We start from the raw sequence: 27,975 nt of genomic DNA, 5'->3' as shown, positions 1-27,975 counted from the left end.
CTTTAGTGCTTGCTTTTAAAATCCTTCTTATTTTATTTCCTTTCATTTCCAGTTGAAAATTATCTTTTCTCCTTCAAATTTCTCTAAAATAGTTCTCATTTGATGTTGTTTTTTTAGGCTTTTTTTTTTGCAAGGCAAATGGGGTTGAGTGGCTTGCCTAGGGCCACACAGCTAGGTAATTATTAAGTGTCTGAGGTCGGATTTGAACTCAGGTACTCCTGACTCCAGGGCCGGTGCTCTATCCACTCTGCCACCTAGGCACCCCTTCATTTGATCTTAAAATGTATCCATTCTTTTGCCATATTTCATAGTATGTGGCCTAGTTCCCTTGTTAGAGCAGAAGATTCTGGAGGTCAGGAATCATTTCATTGTATCTTTATATCCCTAGTGCCTCACAATACTTGTTGAATTGAACTGAGTTCCATGCAAAGCTGTAATTTTAAAAGTTAACTCAATTTTTTCCTTTTTTGGAAATATGGGCATCATGTGGATATAATTTTGGTATTATGGAAAATTTCTTCTGAAAGTTTTTCAAATATATTTGATGTAGTGCAGGCTAGTCAGAGATGAACTTCATACAGCATATTGGTCCTCCAAATCATTAAGGTTCTTGCTTGCAGACCTGTCTATTCAAGAAATATAACTGAAAAGCTCTTTTTCATAATCTCCCAAGGGTTATGTATTTCCTCTTTTTCCATTGTCCTTTATCTATTTGATTTTCCCCAGGGTGTTAAAGCCAACATCGGGAAGAACAGAAAAGAAACTGAACAACTTCATATTTAAATAAAACATGTCTAGGACCTTAAGGAAGAATAAAATCTAAACACTGGACCTAGAAAAGTAACAGGTCTCCTGGGTGTCTGGGTTTATTATCTGACAGTTTTAAATCAGATTTAAAAAAAAATTATTTTTAAAGTTATTCTCAATTGTTTATAAAGATTTTGCATGTGTGCATGTGCTCTGAGAGAGAGAGAGAGAGAGAGAGAGAGAGAGAGAGAGAGTGTTTTTTAAGGCAAGGATGATGGATAATTGGCAAGAACATGTTCTAGATTTTATTTTGACTTGTGTCTCTTCCTAGTCTATTTTGCATTTTCCAGTCTTGTTCATTCTCAAATCTTCAATAGCTGTCCTATGCTAGAGCAGCACTAATGCTGCTCAATCTCAGATTTGTCCTAATTAACTATGTAATTCTCGGGGAGTCACTTTACAGAAATTTATTTTCCTCATTTAATAAAGTAATTTCGAAGTCTTCTATTTTAAACATGCTGTTATTCTTTATTCTATTTGTGATTCTTTAGCTAGCTTGGCACTCAAGGCTTTCCATAATCTGGCCCTAAAGTACCTGTGCGATGAACGTTCTGCCCCAGTCACATTAGTATACTCACGGTGAAGGATACGTCATGCATATTCTTTTTTTATTTAAATTTTTAAATTTTTAAAATTTTTTTAGGTTTTTGCAAGGCAATGATGGGGTTAAGTGGCTTGCCCAAGGCCACACAGCTAGGTAATTATTAAGTGTCTGAGGCTGGATTTGAACTCAGGTACTCCTAACTCCAGGGGAAGGTGCTCTATCCACTGCGCCAGCTAGCTGCCCCTCTTTTTTATTTTTTGTTTTGTTTTGTTTTATACTTTTGCAAGGCAAACGGGGTTAAGTGGCTTGCCCAAGGCCACACAGCTAGGTAATTATTAAGTGTCTGAGACCGGATTTGAACCCAGGTACTCTTGACTCCAGGACCGGTGCTTTATCCACTATGCCACCTAGCCGCCCCCCCATTTTTATTTTTAAAATTTTTCTTCACATGGTTACATGTAAAAACAAGTTTTAATATTCATTTTTAAAAGCATGAGCTCAAAATTCTCTTCCTTTTTCTCACTCCCCTCCCCCTTCCCCTCTGCTCCATTAAGAAAATAAGTAATTTGATATCAGTTAAAAATATGTAGTCACATAAAACACTTCTCTAATATTCATGTTGTGAAAGAAAACATAGACCTTCCAAAAAAGAAACCTCAAGAAAAATAATAAAAATGTATGCTTCAATCTGTATTCAGTAATCATTTCTTTTCTCTCTGGGGATGGATAGCATTATTTATCACAAATCCTTCAGAATTATCCTGGATCACAGCACTGCTGAGTAAAGTTAAGTTATTCAAAGCTGATTATCCTGCAACAATGCTGTTATTTTGCATACAGTACATTTCACATTGCATCTGCTCATGTAAGTCTTTCCAGGTTTTACTGAGATTGTCCTGTTCATTATTATTTTTTTTAGATTTTTTTTTCAAGGGTTAAGTGGCTTGCCCAAGGCCACACAATTAGGTAATTATCTGAGGTCAGATTTGAACTCAGGCACTCCTGACTCCAAGGCCCGTGCTCCATTCACTGTGCCACCTAGCTGCCCCCCATTCATTATTTCTTGTAGCAAAACAGCATTCCACCCTAATCACATACCACAATTTGCTCAGTTATTCCTCAACTGATGGGCATCCCATCAATTTCCAATTCCTTGTCATAAGAAAAGAGATACTATTAATATCCTTATACATATAGATCTTGTTTCTTCCTGTTTTTCATCTCTTCTGGAATATACTTAGTAGTGGCATTGCTAGATCAAAGGCTAGAATGCATATTCTATCCTCTTCATTTTATTTGTTCCATTTTCTCTGCCTAGATTGACCTCCATTCAAAATCCTGCTCATTATTTATGGTCCAGTACTTGTCACATCATTTCTGTATATCTTCTCTGTATTATCTGAATCTATCATCATCTGTTCCTCATCTGATCTCTTATAGTCCTTATTTTATATACTACTCATTGGTTTCACTATATGCTGAATAATATTGTTAATATCTTATTCCATGCCACCAAATTAATATTTATTAAGCACTTACTACATGTAAGTTATTGTGCTAAGAGTTGAGGATGCAGAGATTAAAGAAAAAATCAAAACCAAATGGTTTTTGCCCTTAAGGAGTTTATATTCTATCAGATTATAACAATAAACATTGACTCATCCATTTAAGAAGTAGGTTTGCTTGTAGGTAACATGAGATATAAGATATAGATAAAAACTCCATATCTATTTATCTAATACCTATATTCTATGTCTTCAATTAGATGGTCCTTGAGCACTGGAACCACATCCTGTATCTCTTTTGTTTTACCCACAAAACTTAGGATAATTCTTTGATTGTAGTGGGAAAAAAAAACATAAATATTTGGTGACCGATGATTCCCTACCTAATATAATTTTACTTTTAAGGGTAGTGGCCCAGTGGTAAAAGTGTTGTACCTGGAATTCAGAAGACCTACGTCCAAATCCCTGTTTCAGTTACTTACTAGCTTTATAACTCCAAGTTTATCATTTCATCTCTATCTGACTCAATGTCCTCATCTGTGAAATGAAGATGGGAATAATGCCCATATTCTCGAGTTGGAGGATTAAATTAGATAACATTTATGAAGCATTTTCAAAATCTCAAGATTTTGATGATTATGATGATGATATAGGTATTTTCTCCTTTTCATCTTTCTTTTTCTTTTTTCTCATAGCAAACTTAGCTATCTTAGCAATATTGTCATTGCCGATTGAAACCTCATTATAGGCATCCTCTCCACTTGTCCCACTTAAGGGGGGACAAGAACAAGGCATGAGACTGGATTGAGAAGATAACTTCCTGTTCTCTTGATTCAGACCCAGTCAGCTGTTTTGCAAAGGAGCAACCTCCACAGATATAGCTTCATGTGAAGCAGCTATGACTTTTCCTTCTAATGCTCAGGAGAAGCTGAGGAACATGCTAATTCAGTTCAGCAAAAGGAAGGTAATTACATATGATCTGACTAGGCCAGAAAAACTGAAGAGGATATAGAATAGAAAATCCAAGAATTCCACTCTCCTTTGGTCTTCTTATCATGCTTATGTTTTGTTTGTCCATAGTTACTTGCATGTTATCTCCTCCTTTAGATTGTGAGGTCCTTGAGAGCAGGGACTAGCTTTTACTTTTCTTTATATCCCCCCAATTAGCCCATAAACTATAGAAGGTATTTAATAAATACCCAGGGGGATAAAGGAGTACTCAGATGCAGTGTCTTTCCTTTCGTTTTGACAAGACATAAGCCAGCACCAGAAACACTAATAATTTTATTTGCCAGGAAGCTTGTATGTTATTATTTGGGGCTGATCTGGTCCTTCCATGGGGGCAATTCTGAAACTCACCTACAATCTAGAGTCTTTGAGAGTCAACAGGAATACTGAAAGGTTAAGCCCATGGGCACACAAGCTGGGGGGGGGGGGGGTCGAAGGCAGGACTTGAACCCAGATCATCCTGACTCCAAGACTAGCTCTATATCTTCTGGGCCTCACTGCCTCTTCATTTTAAGGGTTTTACTAAGAAATTATGACCTTAATATATAGATGTCATAAATTTGTTTAAGCTGAACCAGAAATTTCCCTGCTTTAGCAATGTGAACAAATCTTTCTCTTTCAGAAAGTGTCTGTTTTATTGATTAAAATTCAGTTTCCATCCTCCTTCACACATATGATATTCCTTTTCCCACTTTTTCAAATATCTTTTCAGTTAACTTACTAGAGAGGAAAGTCAATTGTACTCAGAAAGTCCTTCCTACAACAAAGTGTTGGTAACAACCCAGTCCTTTCTTTGATTCTTCTACTTTATTACTTGAGTATACTTCACTCCTTCCAAATAGCATGGGGTCTTTGAGTTCCCTTTTAGCTAACACTGGTATAATTTAAAGAAAATAGACCTGGGAAGTGAAGCTCCCTTTTTTTTGGGGGGGGGGGGAATGATCTATTCTTTGGGAGGTTCATCAAATGGAAAATAGTAAATAACCTATTTTTTTTTGTCTCTGACTCCCTCCATTTCTACTGGCTTTTGATTTTGAATTTGAAAAATTCAATGCTTACTTACATTTTTAACCACTTTTTATCCCTAACCCAATGGTTAAAGGCAACTTACCTCTCTAAAAAGTGAATTGATTGGATTTTAAAACCTACTTCAATTTAAGAAATTCAAAAGTATAAGTAACTGATGACCCTATACCAAGATAAGATCAAAATAGATACAGGATTTATACATAAAAACAATATTATAAGCAAACTAGAAGATCAAGGAGTTGTATACCTGTCAGATCTATGGAAAAGGAAGCAGTTTATGATCAAGGAAGAGATGGAGAACATTATTAATAACAAACTAGATAATTTTGATTACATGAAATTAAAAAACTTTTGCACAGACAAAACCCACTGTAACCAAGATCAAAAGAAATGTAGTAAATTGGGAAACAATTTTTACAACTAGTATTTCTGAGAAATGACTCATTTCTAAAATATGCAGAGAACTGAGTCAAATTAAAAAAAAACCCAAGCATTCCACAATTGACAAATGGTCAAAGGATATGGAAAGGCAATTTACAGCTGAGGAAATCAAAGCAATCCATAGCCATGTGAAAAATTGCTCTAAATCATTACTTATTAGAGAAGTGCAAATTAAAGCATTTCTGAGATATCACCCCCCCCCACCTCTCAGACTGGCCAATATGACCAGAAAGGACAATGATCAATGTTGGAAGCAATGTGGGAAATCTAGGACACTAATGCATTGTTGGTGGAGCTGTGAACTCATCCAACCTTTCTGGAGAGCAATTTGGAGTTATGCCCAAAGGGTAACAAAAATGTGCATATGCTTTGATCCAGCAATACCATTACTGGGTCTATACCCTGAAGAGATGATGGAAAAGGGTAAAAACATCACTTGTACAAAAATACTCATAGCAGCTGTTTGTGGTGGCAAAGACTTGGAAATTAAGTGAATGTCCTTCAATTGGGGAATGGCTTAACAAACTGTGGTATATATTTATGTGATGGAGCACTATTGTTCTATTAGAAACCAGTAAGGGTGGGAATTCAGGGAAACATGGAAGGATTTTCATGAACTGATGCTGAGTGAGATGAGCAGAACCAGAAAAACATTGTACACCCTGACAGCAACATGGGGGTGATGGTCAACCTTGATGGACTTGCTCATTCCATCAGTGCAACAATCAGGGACAATTTGGGGCTGTCTGCAATGGAGAAAACCATCTGTATCCAGAGAAAGAATTGTGGAGTTTGAACAAAGACCAAAGACTATTACCTTCAATTTAGGGAAAAAAACACATTATCTTATTATGTAATTTTGCTATCTTTTATACTTTATTTTTCTTCCTTAAGGATATGATTTCTTTCTCAACACATTCAACTTAGATTACTCTATACCATGGAAACAATGTAAAGATTAACAGACTGCCTTCTGTTGAGGGTTGGGGGGAGGGAAGCAAGATTAGGGGGAAAATTGTAAAACTCAAAAATAAATAAAATCTTTCTTAAAAAAAGTAACTGATGTGAGTTAGTGGGAAAAACTTTTTGGGACTTAATTTTAAGTTGTCCTTTGAAAATAGGAAGCATAATCCCTGACTTCAGTAGGATTATATTCTAAAAGAAATGGGGCACATCCTCATACCACCCCTAGTTCATCTAACATCTGAATTCTTAGAACAGGGTAGTAAGCAGACCCTTGACTGTTGTGCTATGAACTGATGTTCATCAGGATTTAGACCTTCTGTCATGGTCTCTCTAGTGCTTTGTGTCTGTTCCTCTGGGTACCAGTAGTCTCCCTTTCCTATCCAAATTTTTCTTTCTCTGGAGTGAGAAAGAGGCTGATGCCCCTCCAGGACATCTATCCCCTTAACATTTTTTTAACTCTCTTTTGATCAACTTATGAGTTATTCTTTTTTGTCTTGTGTAGCCTTCTATCCCTCCTTGCCTTTCCCTTTAATTTTCTTTTTTATCCTCATAAGATGTTTTGCTAGTAATTCAAGAACAAATGCAAATTATATTATCATAGGACTCAGAGCTGGTAGAGACCTTTGGGACAAACTGGTTTGAATCCATTTTACAGAGGGACTGGAGGCAAAGAGAGATGTGGGGAACTTGTGGGTAAAAAAAACCGTATTTAGTAGCATAGATAAACACCTGCTCTTTAGCTTATGCTCTTAGAAAACTCCCTTAGAGAATCATACAGGGTCACACAATATGCATTAGAGGTAGGCTTTTGTTTTGTTTTGTTTTTTTGTTTTTGTTTTTTTTTATTTTTTAGGTTTTTGCAAGGCAAATAGGGTTAAGTGGCTTGCCCAAGGCCACACAGCTAGGTAATTATTAAGTGTGTGAGACCGGATTTGAACCCAGGTATTCCTGATTCCAGGGCAGGTGCTTTATCCACTATGCTACCTAGCCACCCCAGAGGTAGGCTTTTAACTTAGTTCTTTCTGACTATTAGGTCAACCCTTCATCTATTAGGCACTCTGCCTTTCTCATTCTCTAAAGTTTTAAAGGCTACCTTTCTCATGTCAACCCTGTGAGGAAAGATAATGGAATTATTATTATTATCTCCATCTAATAATCTGGGAAACTGACTTGGATAGTTCAAGAAAGGAATTAAGCTGAGAAAGGAACTCAAGTCTCTTGATTCTAAATTCGTTGTACTTTCCACTGTATATGATATAGCTTTTCAACTCAATCCATTCTACAGAATGAAAAATTGTCCTATGAGCTGAATGTATTTATTCCTGGATTTATCTTACAGGAAAATAAAAATAAAATTTATAAGCAGAGGGGCCCTCTGAGACTCTGATTTCCATACCCAATCTTCTTTCTAGTTTACACAGCAGAGTAAATTGCTGTTCTCCCTATAGCAAATCAGAGCACCCTAGGGTCCTGGCTTTGGCAGGAGACTTCACTTGTAGGTTGGAATCAGCAGATCTGGGGTAGGGAGCTGTGCTGGAGAAATAAATTCTCATGAAGAAAGACTTGCCTTTGTCCATAACGACTGTCAAGAAAGGTGGTTTACATTTATAGGAAATAGTAGGCCTCTTATATAAACAGCCAGCAAGCAGTTTGGGTTTTGTTAAATTTATCTGGCTGTCTGAGGGAGAATCAGCTCAAGGCTACTGAGGTCTGCCACCAATGAATGCTTAGCACCTGCCAGCTGGTGACATATGACTGCCTGAGAAATTTTCTTTCCTATCTTTCACCCCTTCTCAGAAATATCTCTTTTGTAAGAGACTTAAAAAAAAGATATTTCTATAAAAAGATGCTTTTGTTCTGGGATTTTTTTTTTTTTGATTTCCAGCAGTTTCTGAATAAATGGATGGGACATGATATGTTCAGTAAGTTGTTGTTCAGTCTTTTCAGTTGTGTCTGATTCTTCTAGGTCGTATTTGGGGTTTTCTTGGCAAAGATACTGGAATGGTTTGATATTTCCTGCTCCAGCTCATTTTACAGATGAGGAAACTGAGGCAAACCAGGTTAAGTGACTTGCTCAGGGTCATCCAACTTTTAAGATTTGAATTTAGGTTTTTCCTTACTCCAGGCCCTACATTCTAACCACTGTACTTCCCAGCTATCCATCTTCACTATACTATGTTAATTAATGCTTTTGTGAATTCTGAATATTGTCGAATTCTGTTGTGGATGTTATCCAATGCTGTTTCCTTTGGGGAACATTTTATCCTATTCAACATTTCTAGAAGAACTAATACCTGGGAGATTTTATATTGTTAGGTTTTACATTAACTCTAAGATACATGGAATCAGGAAAAACAAAGTGTTGAAGAAAGAATATTGGAATGGAATCAGTAGACCTAAGTTCATATTTTTTTGCATGTCATTTGCATGTCCTATGCATGTCATTGAACCTCAATTTCCAAATGTGAAATGAAGATAATACTTATATTACCTAGCTCACTGGACATTGAAAAAAGATTTTTAAGCTTTAATGTGCTATTTATATGCAAGTAATAATAATTATACATATATATGATGAATAATTGTTATAGTATAGTATATTATTTTCATAATATATTTTATTATATATTATATGTAATAATTATTGTTATTGAAAGATACCTTAGACATCATCTATTCTAACACTCTCAATTTTACAGATGAGATAACAGTCTCAGAGGAGTTAAAGGACTGGCTATACAGCTAATATATGGACACTAGATAACATAGTAGATAGACTCATCTTTGTGAGTTCAAATCTGGCCTCAGACACAAGTTGTGTGACCCTGGACAAGGCACCTAATCCCATTTGCCTCATCTGTAAAATGAGCTGGAGAAAGAAATAGTAAACTACTCTAGAATTTTTTCCAAGAAAATCCTCAAAAAAGGGGTCATCAAGATCAGATACAATTGAATTTATGGAACAACAACAACAACATATAGTTAATATTTGACTAAATTGGGATTCAAACTCATCACCTATTTTAAAAAAAATCTTATTTTTATAAAATTTTTATATCAGTTTCATTTCTGAATATATATATATGTATATATATATATATATACATACACACACACACACACACACACACACATACTCTTTTACCCAGTGAATTCAATCGATTTGATGAAGGCAGAAACAGAGACACAAAGATATGCCATTAATGGTTTAAAAGTCTCCTTTTAAGTGGAAGGCAGATGTGAGATTATGGGCCAATACAATGGTCCATAACAATGTATAGAGAGAAATGATTTTTTGAGGTTAGAGTTGCTGGAACCTCTGATTATTGGAGATAGGTCATGGAATCTGGAGACCTGGAGAAAGGTCATGAAATCCTAATCATCTCAGCTTAAGTTTCATGCTCTTGTATCAATTAATATCCTCAATCAATTAATTTTGGTCCTTTTTAATAGATGCTCCACCCCAGGCCATATAATTTATTTTCTGTACATAGAAGTTTCTGCCTCTGAAAATGACATTGTTATGATCTGAAGTGAACTCATTTCTACCCTCTGTAAAAATATTTTTTTCTCTCTTAAATTTAGAATTCACTTCTTTGGGAATGATCACTGATTAATTCCGCCTGTCATTAGTTATTCCTATCCATTCATGACATTTAGGGAGTTTTCATGGTCTGTTAGGCATATTTAGTACACTCTTTCTCTGTCTCTCTTTTCTTTTTCTTTCTTTTTTTTCTTTCTGTCTTCCTTCCCTCCCTCCTTCCTTCTTTCATTCTTCCATCCTTTCCTCTCCTTCATTCCTTCCTTTGCATTTGGGGTTAAGTGACTTGTCCAGAGGCACTTAGCTAGCAAGTGTCTGATGTCAGACTTGAATTCAAGTCCTCCTGAGTCCAAGACTGGTTCTTCATCCACTGTGCCACCTAGCTGCCCCTATTCTGTTCCTGGAGGTCAGTTATAGGTTGCCTATTATTAGAAGTCTTCCAAAGGCTCAATGACCATATTTCAGGAGTTTATAGAGAGGACTCTCATTCAGTTATAGTTCAGAAAGGTGCTCTTTGAGGTCTTGTAGGATTATAGGGTTGGAAGAGATCTAAAGCTCCTCAATTTAGAGATGAGGTCACTGAAGACTAAGCCTGTTAAAATAACTTGTCTTGAGGCATGCAAGTAGTATTCACCAGAATCAGGATTTGAATCCATATTGTTGAGTCTCGACTCTTCTTGATCCTATTTGGGGTTTTCTTGGCAAAGATATTGCCATTTTTCTTCTCCATCTTATTTTACAGATGGGGAAACCAAAGCAACAGGGTCAAGTGATTTGCCCAAGGTCACACAACTAGCAAGTGTTTTGAGAGCATTTTGAACTCAGGTCTTCCTGAATTCAGGCTACGCCCTCTATTCACTGTGCCACCTAACTGTTCCCAGAACCATTGCTTTTTCCACTGAACCATGTTATTCCTTTGAGTTTTCTGTTTATAGTTATAGAAATATAATTTAAGGCATGGAAGGAAGCTTCAGGTTATCCAATTCCCACCCTCTAATTTTACAAATGATAAGACAGGCCCAACTATGAGCCTGAAGACAACTAACTATTCATGGCAGAAATGGGATTAGAACCCAGGTTTTCCTAATCCTTGCCACCTAGGAGCCTTTCTCCATTGCCGTTGAGGGCTTGGTGAGTCATCAAATGATTCATCACAGTAGGACCTTATAAAGGTTGTTGGTAGAAGTTAATTCAGTTCTTTCCTTTAAATGGATGGGAAAACTTAAATATTAAACTTGTCAAGTGACTTTAGTTGATTATCTAAAGCCAGATAAAGGATCTAATGATGGCACTGGGGCAAGACTGGTTTCTCTTGACATCCAGTTCTGTGCTCTTGGACTCTTGGGAATGCATAGATTTTAGGGAAAATGAATTCTATCTCTTTGTATTTTTGAAGTTCTATTAGAACTAGTTCATCACAATGTATCAAAAAAGAGATCACTTCTAATTTGTTCTTCTAGACACTTGAAGTGATTGGGACAGGGTTTTCCTGCTTAGAATCCATTGGATCATCAATCTCTTGTTTGAAAAGTCTTTTCTCATTTGCTGGTATCCAGGGTTCATGTTGGGGTGATTCTTTTTCACCTCACCCAGGGAAATAGGTATAAACCAGAGTTGCAAATAGGGCTTAGATTTATGTCTATGTATTTTTATGCTAAAAAGGGAAACTTATCTTTCGCATATGGTAACTTATTTTATGTGAATGGAATTTGCTGTTTTATTAACTTGTTAATAATAATGCTAACAACTCATTATCATAGTGTTTAAGGCTACAAAACTTTACTTACATTTACTTATATGATTTGATTTGATTTTCACCATAACCCTAGGGGCTGAATACTGCAAGTATTATCATGCTTACTTTGTAGAAGAAGAAATCGATACTAATAGAGGTTAAATTATGGTGAATCTGAGATTCACATTCAGGTCTTCTGACTGAAAAAGTGTTTTTTTTAAATACTGTCCTTGAATTTTGGTTTATAATATTTTCAGACCTTTAAAAAAGACCTAATTATCCATTTAGGGATAGGTTCAATTCTGTTCTAAAAATTTGTCATAGGGATTAGAGAGCTAGAGAAAGGGATCTTAGAGACTAGGTAGCCTGATCCCCTTATAAAGATGAGGAAATGGAATGCAAGGAAGATTGTTTTAGCCAAAATCACATAGGTAGTACATATCATCATCATCTATCAACATTTATTAAGTGCCTACTATATGCTAAGTACTGGATTAGAGATACGATTTAAATCCAGCTTTTCTACTTAAAATATAGTGAGCTTTTTGTTTGTTTTTGTTTGCCTATGATTTACCACTGACAGATGAGCTGTTTGTTCCTTGGTTCCCTTAAGCTTGATATGGATCTTCTATAGAAGCAGAGTTCAGGACTCCTCAAATTCAAGGTCTTAACCTCCCAAAGGTGAAGACCCACAGGAATTTTAAGCAATTTTGAGTTGTATTTTGCAAATAGGAACCGATGCCGATAATTTTATTTCTAATAGTTCCAACAGTATTTTCTTTACTTTAGGTGAAAGACATAATTTAGGCCCGTACTATTTTTGTATTTACAAATTAAATTCATGTATTTATTGTGAGGCACCTTGCAAAGAGTGACAAACAAGGTTAGAACTCAAATCAAGTTATATTTCTACTTTATCTATTCTTATATCTAGGTTAGCCAGGTCAATCTGTTAATTAACCATTAATCTGTTGTTTTTTTTTGTTGAATCCTTTCAGTCATGTCTTACTTTTCGTGACCCATCTTCTTGGCAAAGATATTGAAGTAGTTTGCCTTTTCTTTCTCCAGCTTATGAGGAAACTGAGGGATAAAGGGTTGAATGATTTGCCCAGAATCACACAGCTAATAAGTATCTAAAGTTGGATTTGAACTCAGGAAGATGAGTCTTCCTGACTTCAGATCAACACTACTAGGCAGTGTGCTAAGGGTTAGGGATGCAAAGAAAGGTAAAGAATAGTGTAATCCTCTCCTTCAATCCCTCCAAAGAGATGACTTGCAACCAACTACATACATACCATGTCTATTCTGTGGTAAATAAAAGGAAAACTCAAAGGAAGAGACTAAAGGGGTTGCTATATTTGGAAAGTCTTCCCAGAGTAGGTTTTGAGTTGAGTCATTAAGGAAGTTAGGAAAACTAGGTTGTAGAGGGTGAGAAGGGAGAGCATTCCAGACATGGGGGAGAACCAGTCCGTAGGAGATGGCTTGCTTGCCATGTCCCTCTAGTCCTTTGTGATGATATTTTGCATAAATCTTTTCTTTGTTTTTTCCCTCTCTTTTTTTCATATATCTAGGTACATACTATATCCTCCCTATTTGACTTTAAATGATTTAAGGGAAGGGACTGTGTAATATTTCATCTGTATATCCTTTTTTTCTAGTAGAATACTTAGTGTATAATATAGGTTCTTAATAAAAATTTTTTAAATTACTTTTAAATAAGGGTAATTATCTAATTCCTTATTGCATTCGAGCTTTCAAATTTGAGCTTACAATCTAAATGCAGTATACAACACACAAGTAAACATATATACAAACAAATTTTATACAGGATAAATAGGAAATAATTAAAAAACAGAAGGCATTAAAACTTAGAGGGACTGGTAAAGACTTTCTGTACAGGATAGAATTTTAAATTGGGTCTTTAAGCCAATGAGGCCAGTAGAAAGAGATGCAGAGGGAGAACAAATTGAAATGGAAGGGTCAACAGTAAACAAAAATCTTATCTCAAACATGGAAAATGCTCAATGATTTTTTCTTTTGATTTGCTATCTTACCTTTACTAAAAGGTCTTTGGCATCTTTCTGAAGCCAGCTGGGATATAAGGGGTTATCCATTCTGATAGAATGGAAGAGCTCTTCTTCATCTTGGCCATGGAAAGGTGACTGACCAATAAGCATTTCATAGAGGAGGACACCAAAGGACCACCAATCCACAGAAGTGTTGTATTTCTGACCCAGCAAGATCTGTAAGAGCACAAAGAATAGAGTCATAAAAGTATATTATAGAATTCTTGAATTTTATAGTGGAAAAGGAAAGGCGTGATCATCTAGTTCAATATCCCACTCAGCATAAGGATTCTTTCTGAAACATTCCTGAAAGACGCAGCCTCTTTGGACAATGTTGGGGAATTTAGTACCTACTGAGACAGTTCATTTTACTTTTGGTTAGTTCCCACTCTATTAAGATAAAAATCTGCTTCCAAGTCAACTTTTTTTTTCCTGGATTCACACAGAATAAATCTAATAATTCCTCTTTCACATGACTGGTTTTCAATTAATTGAAGAAAACAGCATTATGTTCTCTATGTTCAATAATTCCTCAGAGGACATGCTTTTTAGGTGCCTTTCCCCATTTTCTTTCACTGGATGTGATATAACTGGTCAATGTTTACTTAAATCATAGTATCCAGAACTGAACAGAGCCTTCCAAATGTGGTCCATTGACTGACTACCTCCCTTGTTCTACATATTTAAGTTAATAGGAAGGATAACATGAAAGAATGTAAAGTGTAAATTAATTTGGAAATCAGAAGATGTAGTTTCTATACTTACTTTTTCATTTATATTTCCTTCATGTCTATAAATAAATCAATTGACCCGGCTCAGTCTTAGTTTCCTTATTTGTAAAATAAATTGATAAAAATCATCCTGGAATTTTAACCATTTAGGTTAGAATGTGAGCTAGAATGTATTAAATGTGAGCTATTATTACTATTGATAATAAGAATTCAGCCTAAATTGCACAATCTAATTATACTGTCTAAGTATAATAATTTTGTCTAAATTTAATTACTAATTATGATAAGAATTAAGTCTTAAATTTCGAGTGACTGAATTATACCTTTTGACTCATATTGAATTTAAATCACTAGGCAAGTAGGAGGGACAATCAATAGAGTACTTGACCAGGAGTTAAAGACCCAAGTTCAAATTGAGCCAACTTTTTGTGACCCCATTTGGGGTTTTCTGGGTAGAGGTGTTGGAGTGGTTTGTCATTTCCTTTTCCAATTCATTTTACATATGAGGAAACTGCTGCAAACAGGATTAAATGACTTGTCCAGAGTCACACTGCTAGTAAGTGTCTAAAGTCACATTTGAACTCTGCTCCTGATTCCAGGCCCTGGTGCTCTATCCACTACACCATTAGTATATATTATGATACTATCACAAATTCTGAGAAACAGAAATTATGGGGTATATAAATAAAAATAGAGAGATACTTTTCAATTGACTCTGGAGAGAACAATTAAGTAAGAATAGAACCTTAGTTTCCCTTTATTTCTTTATTAAAGATAACATCTCAGGACATTACCAAGTATATCTTTGATCTCAAAATGGATAGTGAGGAGAATAAAGGATTTGCTATTGGTGGTACAATTTAATTCAGTATAATAAAAATGTATTAAGTGCTTACTAAGTACAAAAGACTATGTTAGACAATAAGATCCTAACAACAGAATTTGGGGTAAGAAGATGATGTAGATTCAAGTTTTTCTTTTTTTCTGATTACTATCCGTATTAACTCGTGCAAATCACTTGATCTATGGGTGCCTCAGTTTTTCATTTGTAAAATGATGTTATTGGCCTGGATGCCCTTCAGATCCTCAGATCTTGACTCCATATCCCCCTGGCATGACTTAGGTAAATTATTTAATCTTTCTGAATTTGTTTCCACATATTGTAAAATCAGAAATAATTCTTGAACAATGTTGTTGTGAGGATCAAATGCAATAATGTATATAAAAGATTTTTTTGTAGCCATAAGGACTTAAATAATTTATATAAATGAAGGGTTTTTTTTGCTATTGTGATTATTTTATTAGAAGGGCAGTATGATAGAACAGGAAGGACCCTAGAACTGGTGTAGGGAGATCTATATTTGAATCCAGATTCTGAGGTTATTTGTGTAAATTACTCAATTTCTCTAAGCCTCAATTTCCTCATAATTAAACTCAGAAAGTAATGAGATAGAAGGCAACAGAAAGGAAGGGTGTGTGTGTGTGTGTGTGTGTTTAAAGATATGTTGGGACAATAGTTGCTATTATTTTTGCTTCTTTCCCCTCTCACCAAAAACTGCATTAGATGACCAACATCTGACAAAGATATAAAAGAATGTATGTATGTATACATACATTTTTATGCATACATATATCTTTATATGAAACTACTCAATATAGAGTCCCATATATCAGTTTTTTCCCTCTGGAGATGAACAGCATTTTTATTCATACATCCTTTGTAATTGATTTGAATACTCATATAACTCAGAATAAAACTTAGTTATTCAAGTTACTCTTTGAATAATATTATTATTAATATCTAAAATACTATCTTGGTTCTGCTCATTTCACTCTTCATTATTTCATGTTAAGTCTTTTCATGTTTCCTAAAATCAATTTGCTCATCATTTCATATAGTGCAATAGTATTCCATCACAATCATGTACTACGACTTTTTCAGTCATTCCCCAATTGATGGGTATCCCTTCAGTTTCTAGTTCTCTGCCGCCACAAAGAGAGCTGCTATAAATATTTTAGAACATATAGGTTCTTTTCCTTTTTTCCCTGATCATCTTGGAAAACTAGATTCTAATAATCTAATGTAGATTAAATAATGGATGGAACCATTTTTCAGAGTAAAGGCAAAACAAATCAAATCTAATTTTGCTTCTATTTTCTCTGCTGAGAGTGATCTTTGGACTGGGAAAGATAAGGAAAATTGATAAACAGAGAGTTAAAACCTAAGGTAAATGAAGATAGAGAGAGAATACCTAACTGCTCTCAATGAACTCAAGTTTTAAGGCCTGGATAAACTATATTCAAGATGTGAATACGTGCCCTGTTTTTAAAGCAAGTATTCAACTGCTGCCTAATAACTGTTGTCACAGATCCCAAAGAGATATCATAAAATGAGAGATTAGATTTGTTTTATCCTGACCCTAAACAGGGAAATTAGTAAACTGATTTTTCAGAGAAGCTGATTTTGCTTTCTTATCAGGAAAAATTTCCTAACCAATTAGAGAGGCAGATCTAGGCTGGAAGGGGCCCCTTCTTGCTGGAGGTCTTCTAGCAGAGGATGTTATAGGGAGAATATATTTTATGAGTTGGACTACTTAGGCTTTAAAATAATTTCAAATTAGGAGATTCTGTGATTCTGACAAGAAAATATACAATTTGGGTTTTTGGATAAAAGTTACTTTTATTTTGATAAAAGAAAAATTATATATAACCTTTGGGCAAAATAATAATATGACTATTTGTTATGCCCTCTTCTGACTACTTTTAAAAAGCTTTTATTTTTTCATTTTGAATTTAAATAAAGACCAAAAAGAGAACTTTTCATGATTTACTATATATAAAAGCATGAATTTATATTTCACCCCGTTTAATTTTTTTTGAAAAACTGTATACTATACATAGTCTTCAAAGCTGTCCTCTTTCTATGCTTCCTTTAATTTTTTTTTTTATTCTTTGCTGTGCATTATTTTGTTTTTTGCTAGGCTGTGGGATTAAGCTACTTGCCCAAAGTCACACAGCTAGGTAATTATTAAGTGTTTGAGACTGGATTTGAACCCAGGTACTCCTGACTCCAGGGCTGGTGCTTTATCCACTATGCCACCTAGCTGCCCCTTTACTGTGCATTTTTAAAGGTTATTTTGGTAAGGTAATCAAGGTTAAGTGATTTGCCCAGGTTTATATAGCTAGTAAATATTATGTGTCCGAGGTTAGATCTGAACAGGAATCAGGCCCTCCTGACTCCAGGGTCAGTAGTCTATGTATTATACCATCTAGCTACCTTGCAGTGCATTTTTTATATTTTCTTCCTCCCACTTTTTTCCTAACTTTTAACAACAACCAAAAAACCCCAACAAATTTTACATTTTCTTGTCATGATCATAGAATCTCCAAACTGGAAATTAATTAATACTAAAATTAATACTCCCTATGACATCCTCTGTTGGAAGACCTCCATTTGTATCCAATGGATACAGATAGATATGTATAAATGTTATCTATAATAGATAAAACATATGGCTCTCTCTCTCTCTCTCTATATATATATATATATTATATATATATAATACATATAAATATATGTAGAACCAAACTGTACATTCTTCTATAGATCAGTTCTTTTCTCTGGGGGCTGAAAGCATCTTCTTTCATAGGTCCTTTATACTTAAATATTTATAATACTCAGGATGAGTTTTAAGTTCTTAAAACAATATTGCAATTACTATATACAATATTCTCTTAGTTCTGCTTATTTCACTCTTCATTATTTCATGTAAATCTATCCATGTTTTTTCTAAAATCAGAGCTCATCATTTCTTATAGCATGGTAATATTTCATCATGATCCTATACCACATCTTGTTTAGCCATTCCCTAATTGAAGTACATCCCAAGGTGTGATAACTTTGTTGTCAATGTCAAAGAAATCAAATGTTATACATATTTTCTTGAGAGGTTTGGATGAATTTTATAGTCAACCAGGGTTAATGAAAATGTTCTCTGACTGTGGGGAGAATTGTGAGCGTTCATGCATCATATCTAGAATATCTCAGAAATAGAGTTATTTTCTTTCCAAGAGCTCATTACAAGGTTTGAGTAGTCCTTTGATGGATCTCTGTGCTTGTCATAGATGGCTTCCTTGGCCCCTTGCCCATTAGGCTGGCATTACTCTTATTTGACTGTGGTTGGCTTTCAATTTTTACTTTTTCAAAAAATCCTATCTTGATACTTATAGCCTACCTCTCAGCCTCCATCATACATTAGTCAATTTTATTTATAATTCTGCATATTGAAACTCAAAATGACTCTGGTGGTTTGGTATTTAATTCAATCTAATAAATATTAATCAAGCAACCATACTGTGCAAGGTACCATTATATATATGTGATGAACATGACAAGTTTCACTTCAAGGAGATATTTTTTTGTTTGTTTTTGTTTTTGTTTTTTACTAGGCAATGGGGTTAAGTGGCTTGCCCAAGGCCACACAGTTAGGTAATTATTAAGTGTCTGAGGCTGGACTTGAACTCAGGTACTCCTGACTCCAGGGCCGCTGCTCTATCCACTGCGCTACCTAGCCACCCCCACTTGAAGGAGATATTAACAGTATTTATATTAATTAATATAATCGAAGGCAAATGCATTAGAGAAATAAACAGCAGGCTAAGTAGGTTATAGGTGAGTGAGATTGTTGAAACCTTAGAGGCATCAGTTAAAGATTTATGAAAAAAAATGAGATTTTAGTTGGGTATTAAATGACAGCATAAGACTTGAGTTAGGCAGTTTGAGAAAGTGTGGGGGATATTTTTTTGTTTGTTTTTGCAAGGCAATGGGGGGGTTAAGTAACTTGCCCAAGGTCACCCAGCTAAGTAAGTTTTAAGTGTCTGAGGCCATATTTGAACTCAGGTCTTTCTGACTCCAGGGCCAGTGCTCTACCCACTGCAGCACCCAGCTGCCCCTAATGTAGGGAACATATAAAGCAAAGGGAAAAGTATAAGTAAATTGTGTAGAGGGGAAAAAAAACAAGGGGAGAAGGGGAATAATAAGCAACTTGAAATAAGAGATTGGTAGAAGAAATAGTAGAAAGAAGATATTATCTACTCCCCAGATGCAAAGTATAATTCTTTACAGATATACATATACATGTATATATATATATATATATATATATATGCATGTATACACACATATGTTTTTATAATTTTATATATATATATATATATATATATATATATAATATATATGTACGTTTTAAAATAATGGCAAATTGAAGTTTAGATTTCATTCTATGAGCCATGGTAATCCCTTGGAGGATTGTATTTTTTTCTTTTGAGTAAAGGACTGATATCAGAGCAACACCTTAGAAAAATTAGTCTGGAAGCAATATATAGTATAGATTACATAGGTAGAGCAACTGAAGTAGGAAAAAATAATTGGACAATTGTTGTAGTAGGCCAGTTGAGAGGGGGCAGAGGCCTGAGAGGATGATGGGAATGGAAAGGGAGAGAAAATGATAGGGGTAGGAGTGAAGATAATTTGAATTTTGTGCTGGGTGATTAAGAGAGAAAGTTCATGTACTTGATAGAAATATGAAAAATCAGGAGAGCTTCTTTTGGGGTGTGGATACAAGATGAATTTCACTTTGAACATGTAGAGTTTGAAGAGTCAGTAGATTGGGCATATACAGGTAAAGGTATCCAGCAACTGGTCAGGAATGGGGACTAGAGGTTAGGCAAGAGACATAGATTTTGCTTTTTTTTAGATTTTTTTTGCAAGGCAAACGGGGTTAAGTGGCTTGCCCAAGGCCACACAGCTAGGTAATTATTAAGTGTCTGAGACTGGATTTGAACCCAGGTACTCCTGACTTCAGGGCCTGTGCTTTATCCACTACACCACCTAGCCGCCCCGAGACATAGATTTTGAAGTCATTCACTTGTAGATCCTAGTTGAAGTTGACGAATAAATGAAAATCACACATGAAAAAATATATAGAAAGAGCAGAGAAGATGACCTAGAATCTTGAGGAATGAATACCTGTTGGTAGGAGAAATAGGGATCAGTGGAATTTGAGACATGATAATCAACCAAAATGGCAGAGGGAAAAACCAAGAATATCATGAAAACCAAGGGTAGAAAGCCCATGGTTGACAGGGTCAACTGATTCAATGAAGTTAAGGAGGAAAAGGATTTTGATAAAATCCCTGGATTTGGTGATTAAGAGATTTTAGTGGATTGATGACAGTGATGTGAGATGCACATTTGACTAAGGAATGAATGGTGAAGAAACATCTGCCAATGACGTACCATCATTTCAGGAAGTCTGGTAGTGAAATCTTGGAGATCATCTAATCCAACAAACAATTTGTTATAAACTACTAATGTAAAAGCTGCCAAGGCTACAAAGACAGAAATAAAAATAGTTCCTGACTTCAAAGAGCTTACATTCTTCAGGAAGATCACATATCATTCAGTTTAGTGGTCTGAAAGTGTGGTTCAGAGCCCCTAGGGTCTCTAAGAATCTGGTCTTTGATGTCAAAACCATTTTCATAATAATACTAAGATATTTTAATTTCTAATAAGTCTCTCTCTCTCACACACACACATACACACACACACTCACTATCTCTCACTCTCTCCCTTTCTCCCTCCATCAGTCCCTTCCCTCTTTGACTCTGTATGCTCGCTCTCTCTCTCTCTCTCTCTCTCTCTCTTTATTTCCAATATAAACACAAACTCTTTGGAAGGGTCCTCTATACTTTTTTTTTAATTTAGCATAAAGAATCTTGAGACCAAACAGTTTTAGAACTGCTCTTCTGGTCTAAGATAATTTTCAGAGGAAAAGACAGATTTAGGTCAGTGGCTCAGTGGGATAGCAAGATTGAAGGAAGGTTTTTATTCTTTTTTTTTAAACAATGAAAATTCAAGGTCATTTATATGCCAATAGAGGAAAAGTTGAAGATTTAAGAGAAGGAGGGAATAGTTGATATGCAAAGTCCTATAGGTGGTAGGAAGTTTAAGGAGACACTTTTGGGACCTTTAGGGTGAGGAGGAAGATGTGTTAATGGGTGAACAGAGAAATTTTGTAGTAAGGGGCAGGGAGTTTGATGGATTACATGTTGAATAAAAATAATATGTATTTATTACTACTATTACTAATATTAGTAACTTATATTTGTAAAGCACTGAATAGATATTATCTCATGTGGTCTTTACCACAACCCTGTAAGGTAGGTACTATTGCCCTCATTTTATAGATGAGGATCTTGAGGCTGAAGAGAGGTTAAATGACTTGCCACAGGGATACACAATTGGAAAGTATTTAAGGTTGGATATGAAATTAGGTCTTCCTGACTCCATTTCCAGCACCTTTAACTACTATTTGTTGAGAGTAGGTTGTTGAATAGAATGGAAAAGATTTAGAACAGACATTGTAGCATAGAACCAGGGAAAGGGAGAGGGTGTAGAGAAGTCTATTGTTTAGAGAATTCTGGTCTGGGACATTTCCTGCCCTTTGCTGTACACTCTTGGAAGAAGCTTTAAATGCATTAATATCTACATGCTAATATGCATAAAGAATACATTTCTAATCTTAGTGAACAAAAATCAATGAGGTGACCTGGTTCAACAGTTCTTAAAAGCTAAAATCTGTCATTTCTTGTTTAACAGATGTGGAATTTTGTTTAAATATATAGAAGGCTTAATATGTGAAACTGTATAATTTTAAGCTAAGTTCACTTATATAAGCAAGGGGCAGGTGATTAAGGCAAGGAAGTTTTATTTTATTTTGAATCCGAATTCCCCCACCAGACCACTTTCTGTAGTCAGAAAATGCCTGCATTTTCTAACCTCTCTGTCTTTGCTCATGATATTTCTTGTGCCTGGAATGTTATCTTTGCCTAGTGACTTAATATTCATAACTTAAAGCCCAACTTAAAAAGTACTTTCTCAAAGAAACCTTCTTCTTCTTTACTATCAATAAACACTCCTTCTATCCAAGACCTTAGAAAACCTTTTGTTTGGCAGAATACTTGTTATTATTAGTATGTATTAATAGTTATGTTTTTTCCAGAGTGAATAATAAGGATAAATTCTTGAGCAATCATGACAAACAGAACCAAGGACCATACATAATATTTCTTCAGGCTGTATACTGACTTAGAAAATGGCCTATAATCATTATCTATATTGTACTGTATTTTTATTTATTTATATTTTCCAATTACTTTTTTAAGGGTTTTTTTTTGTAAGGCAAACAGGGTTAAGTGGCTTGCCCAAGGCCACACAGCTAGGTAATTATTAAGTGTCTGAGGCTGGATTTGAACTCAGGTACTCCTGACTCCAGGGCCAGTGTTCTATCCACTGTGCCACCTAGCAGCCCCCCAATTACTTCTTAATCTGCTCCTGGCATTCAGGAAAGTTGTGGGTCATGAGCTTGACACCTTTGATCTTTGGTATTTAAAAAATATGATATAGGAGGCTTTGCAATATTTCATGTTCAATGCAATCAATAAAATGTCATCAGTAAAACATAAGGACATGTATCTTGAACAAATACTATGGTTGGGAAAGGAAAAGGAATCAGCATTTATTGCAAAGAAGAGAGAAGTCAGTGACATGGTATAACACTGGGCCTGGAACTCAGAAGACCTGAGTTCAAATCCATCCTCAGACATTTTTTAGTTGTTTGAACTTGGACAAGTCACTTAACTTTTGCCTACCTCAGTTTCTTCTTGTCTAAGATGGAGCTACCTAACAGGGTTGCTATAGAAATCAAATTAATAATTGTAAAGTACTTGGCAGAATGACTGGTATATAGGGGTTAATGAGTCTTTCTTTCCCCCTCCCTCTCCCTCCCTACCCCCATTCCTTCCTTCCCCTCATTCATCATGTAGTGCTTTTCAATGAACTCAACGTCCCCTCTTATCTTTTAAGCAACTCATTCTCAAGGTGATGTTTGTATTGCTGAAAGTTAGGAAATGCATCTCTGGAGATTTGTAGTAGTAGGTTATTCAAAAAACAATGGAGATGCATTTGGTGTGTATGAGTAGGAAATACATATTACCAATAAAGATAATATGGAAGAAATGGCATAAAAATATCATGAGAGAGCTGTATGACTCATTCAGCTATCACTCTAGGCAAAATTGAAGGATAACTAATAGCCAGGTCATATATTTCATTGTTATCTATTCAATGTGAGACAGAGTAAGCCTTCAGATATATTGGGTAGAGGATTTATGCAAAGACAAATCTCATAGGTTGAGAAAGCACAGATATATCACATTCTATACCACTGAAAGGAATAAATCACAAATATATTGAAGAATTACATTATATTATCAGTGTGCGTGGCTCCCCCTACTAGACAGTTAATATTTCTTGACTGATTCACTTCATGTTTGAAGGGACTGTCTCAACAAAACTCCAGTACCTCACATAATGCTTTTTATGTGGTAAGCACTGTATTACATTATGTATTACATTTAATTTAAATTACTGAAATATTTTTAAAAGGGCACAATGTAAAAATATATTTGGTTTTGATCACTCAAAGTCTGTGCTAGCAGCTAGACTTGGCCACTTTCCATTTGGTTTCTTGCTAGTTTCTCTTATGGCTGCCATATTCTGGGAAGGAGTATTGAAGGATAAAGGCAGATTCCTAACAACTCCCTGAGAAATCGCAGTATTAAGAGATGGGGAAAGTTCTCCTGAAATGACTTCAAGGGAGGATTTATATCAAAGCTTTGTGAGAAGAGGAAGTTCATATGCTCTGAGCCTAAACAACCCAAATCTTCCCATCTTCAATATTAACAGGAAGGAGAACTGACAGTGTTTGAGCTAATGAATAGGTGTTCTGGGACAGAATGCTCAGCATCTGCTGAACTGTTTACCTCTGGAGCAATGTAGTCAGGGGTTCCACAGAAGGTGCTAGTCCTCATGTCTCCAAACATGTTCTCCTTGCACATGCCAAAATCAGCTATTTTAATATGTCCATCTTTGTCTAACAGAATGTTGTCCAGTTTCAGGTCCCTGTAAAATAAGAGGAAAAAAAAATGTGTGCTTTCAGTTCAGCTGCTGTGTTATCACCACTGAACAGGTTAGTTCAGATAGTCCCAGAACAGGATTGGAAAATGGCAAATAGGATCAATCTGATTGATGAAACAAATATTTCTTAAGGGCCTCCTATGTACAGGTGCTGAGGATAGAGACAAATATATGCAAAATAAAAACATAGTAATTTTAGGAGGGAGGGTACAACCACTTGTAAGGAGGGAATGGGTGGAGGTCAGGAAAGGCCTCAGATAGGAAATGACTTAAATTTGAGCCTTGAAAAAAACTAGGAATTCCATGAGACAGTTAAAGAGAGAGCACATGGCAGGCACAAAGGCAGAGGAGGGAAAGAAAATACAGTGTATGGTGAATAGGAAGTAGGCAAGTTTGGTTAATGTATAAGAGATGGTAATGGAAGATCAGCCTGGCAATATAGATGGGGGCCATATTGTGAAAGACCTTAAGTGCCATGAAAGGAGTTTGTATTTTATGCTATGCTAAATAGCAAGCTAATTATTCATTTTTGGACAGGGGAAATAACAAGGTTAGAACTGTACTTTAGGATTCTAAATATGGCAGCTGGGTAGAGGACTGATTGAAGAGTGGAGAGACCCAGTTAGGAGGCTATGGCAATAGTTCAGATGGGAGATGAAAAGACTGAGGTAATGTCCTGAAGATAGCAGTGTTTCCTCATCAGAAATTTTTCCTGTGCTTCCGTCCCTTGCTTATCCTCCAATACAGATCATCCTTATGCCATGATTCCACTCAAATTTTCAACTTGATATTCTATGAAGTTTTCCCCTGATTCTTCCAACTGAAATCATCTCGATTAATAGTATAATGTACTTTTCTTATAAACTTAGTTCTATTTTATATATTTTAAAAATTGTATTCTGAATTTAATAAGGCAAGCATTTGCATAATATAGAAAGATGATTATATGCAAAATTTCAAATCTATTATGCATAATTTGCTATTCCTTTTAAATATATAATAAAGTTATCATGTTCTATTTTATACTATAATTATCTGTATTTTTATCTCTTTTGAAACACTTATAATAAGCTCCTTGAAGGCAGAAATTCCAACAGTTACTTTTTTATAATTGTGTGAGACTTCTATAAATGCTTCATATATACCTGATGAATGAATGAATGAATGCATGCCATCCTTTGAAACCAGTGCCCCTTTCCTCTAGTCTTTACTCAGGGATCTGTATATGCTTTGGACTTTTCCTTTATTTATCTTCCTCATTAAAAATGCACTTATGCTGTGTTATCTTCCTTTTGAACACTGTACTTTTCTAGGAATAAGCTAATCTATATCAATGTGTTAGTGGATATTAACCTATGGATTAACCTTTTACCTTTTTAGGTAACAAATACTCAGGAAAGAATAAATCTGAAGTTGAGATTTTATTTAGGCAGCTAGGCGGTGTAGTAAATAGAATCTGTGCTTAGAATCAGGAAGACTCATCTTCATGAGTTTAAATGCGGACTCAGACATTTACTAGCTGTGTGATCCTGAACAAGTTGCTTAACTGCTTGCCTTAGTTCCTAATCTGTAAAATGAGTTGGAGAAGGGAATGCCAAGAAAAAAATGATCTAACAATGAAAATGATTTTATTATGTGATATATACTGCATAGAATAGTTCCATATATATATATATATATATATATACATACACATATATATAATCATAAGTAATCCTCTCATAGTTCTTCCTGTCATTTTGTTTGGACTTTTCCTAATCACTTATACATATACACATTTATATATGTGTATATATTTTATTCTAGATTTATTGTTGCATTATATATGATAACATATTTCATATGCATAAATACAAATATACATATATACATGCATGCACATATGTAATGAAGAGAGGTTCAAATAAAATGGTAGGAGAAATTCTAGGAGAGGATCACTTATGATTTAGGGAGCCAGAGTAGGTTTTATGGAGGTAGGGCCCCAGATGAACACTTCATATAGAGGAAAGAGAAATGTATTTAAAGTAAAAAGTGAGTTCAAATTCTGGCTTTATTATTCTGTTGATGTAATCTTGAATGAACCCTTACACTCTCTAGATTTTACTTTTCTCATTTGTTAAATGAGAGGATAGAACTATATGATCTTTAAATTCCATTACAATTCTAAATCCTTGGATGTCATAATTTCAGGTTTCATGGAAGGCTTCTTGAGGGTGATTAGTTTGGGGAAATGGAGCACTTTGACATGAATTGAATCCCATCACATCACAAGTGGCATTTTACTCTGTTCTGGAATGGGTAGATAAGCCTCTAGACTTGGAGTCAGTCCACAAGCATTTATTAAGGATTTACTTTCTGTCAGGCAGACTCGACTTCAAACACTTAGTTCAGTGATCCTTAACAAATTACTGAACTTCTCTGTGCCTCAGTTTACTTATCTATAGAATAGTCTCTAAGACTCCTTCCAGCTCTAAATCTGTAATTCTATGTATGATGATACAAGACTTTAACACAATGTGGTTAAGACTTTAAACTGGGGACCTTTATTCTGCTCTATGGCCTTTTCTGGTTGGGGACAGAAACGTCTGAGAAAGGAGCAGAAGTAGAATGAAGAGGATGTGGTTTTTCGTTTTATATGCCCAGGTACAAACCACTTACATATCCTCTGATTCACTCTCTTCATATTCAAAGCAAAAAAAAAAAGGAAAGAAAGAAAGAAAAGGATTGTTTACATATTATAAATGTTAGGCTTTCTTTTCAGCAGTGCTTTGAAAAAAAGTCATATTATATAGCCATCAGTTCATATTATTTATTTATTGGCAAGAAAATGGGTTTAAGTGATTTGCCCAAGGTCTCACAGCAAGGTAATTATTGACGTGGTTGGATTTGAACTCAGGTCCTCCTGACTTCAGGATTGGTGCTCTATCTACTGTTGTTGATCTATCCACCAAGCTTCCCCCTCAATTCATATTTACTGAGAATGTATTCTAAGCAGGTGGCAAGAAGGAATACTTAAGACCCCAATTCAGTGGAGCTATGCCTTTAGCCATGCAGCTATTCCCCCCAATAGTATAGACTGCAACCACATGGTAAGATAGTTAAGAGTGCTGAACCTGGAGTCAGAGAAGCGCTTGTGTTTGACTCTCGCTGCCAACATTTATCAGCTGTGTGACCCTGCCAAAAGAACTCAATCTCTCTGAATTTCACTCCCCCCTTCCCCGTACAGTGACAGTATTAAACCAGACTATCTTCTCACTTTAAATCTAAGAACCATAAATTCTTCATAGGGAATCTACTCATATGCAGATGGGGGCTTCCTCTAGGCTTTACCATATCATTCAAACTCTCCTCCCTCCTATAATAAGATTAGCTCACTTTCATTTCTGCCCCCATTTCTTGTATGATATGTCATGCCATTGTCAGCATACCTACTAACTATGTGACCATGCTCAATCAATCAACAAGTATTTATTAAACATTTCTTATGTACCAGGCATGGTACCAGGGGCTGAGCAATCAAATGTAATGAATTAACCAATTATCAGTTATAAGCACAACTTAGG

At 35.3% G+C, this 27,975-nt stretch overlaps 1 protein-coding gene across 3 annotated transcripts in view; it reads right to left on the bottom strand.

The window, feature by feature from the left end:
• The window catches only part of PRKCQ (protein kinase C theta), a 191,268-nt gene that overhangs the window by 10,800 nt on the left and 152,493 nt on the right, over positions 1–27,975 (bottom strand). For all 3 annotated transcript variants that reach the window (XM_074194181.1, XM_074194179.1, XM_074194180.1), the window contains 2 exons: positions 24,259–24,397; positions 13,631–13,819 (listed from right to left, as the gene is read on the bottom strand). In XM_074194181.1, the coding sequence (XP_074050282.1) occupies positions 13,631–13,819; positions 24,259–24,397 (328 nt within the window). The remainder of the gene's footprint in view (positions 1–13,630; positions 13,820–24,258; positions 24,398–27,975) is intronic.

Source organism: Macrotis lagotis, chromosome 7, assembly GCF_037893015.1.
Source record: "Macrotis lagotis isolate mMagLag1 chromosome 7, bilby.v1.9.chrom.fasta, whole genome shotgun sequence".
NCBI lineage: Eukaryota > Metazoa > Chordata > Mammalia > Peramelemorphia > Peramelidae > Macrotis > Macrotis lagotis.
This window is presented reverse-complemented; position numbering and strand designations above follow the sequence as displayed.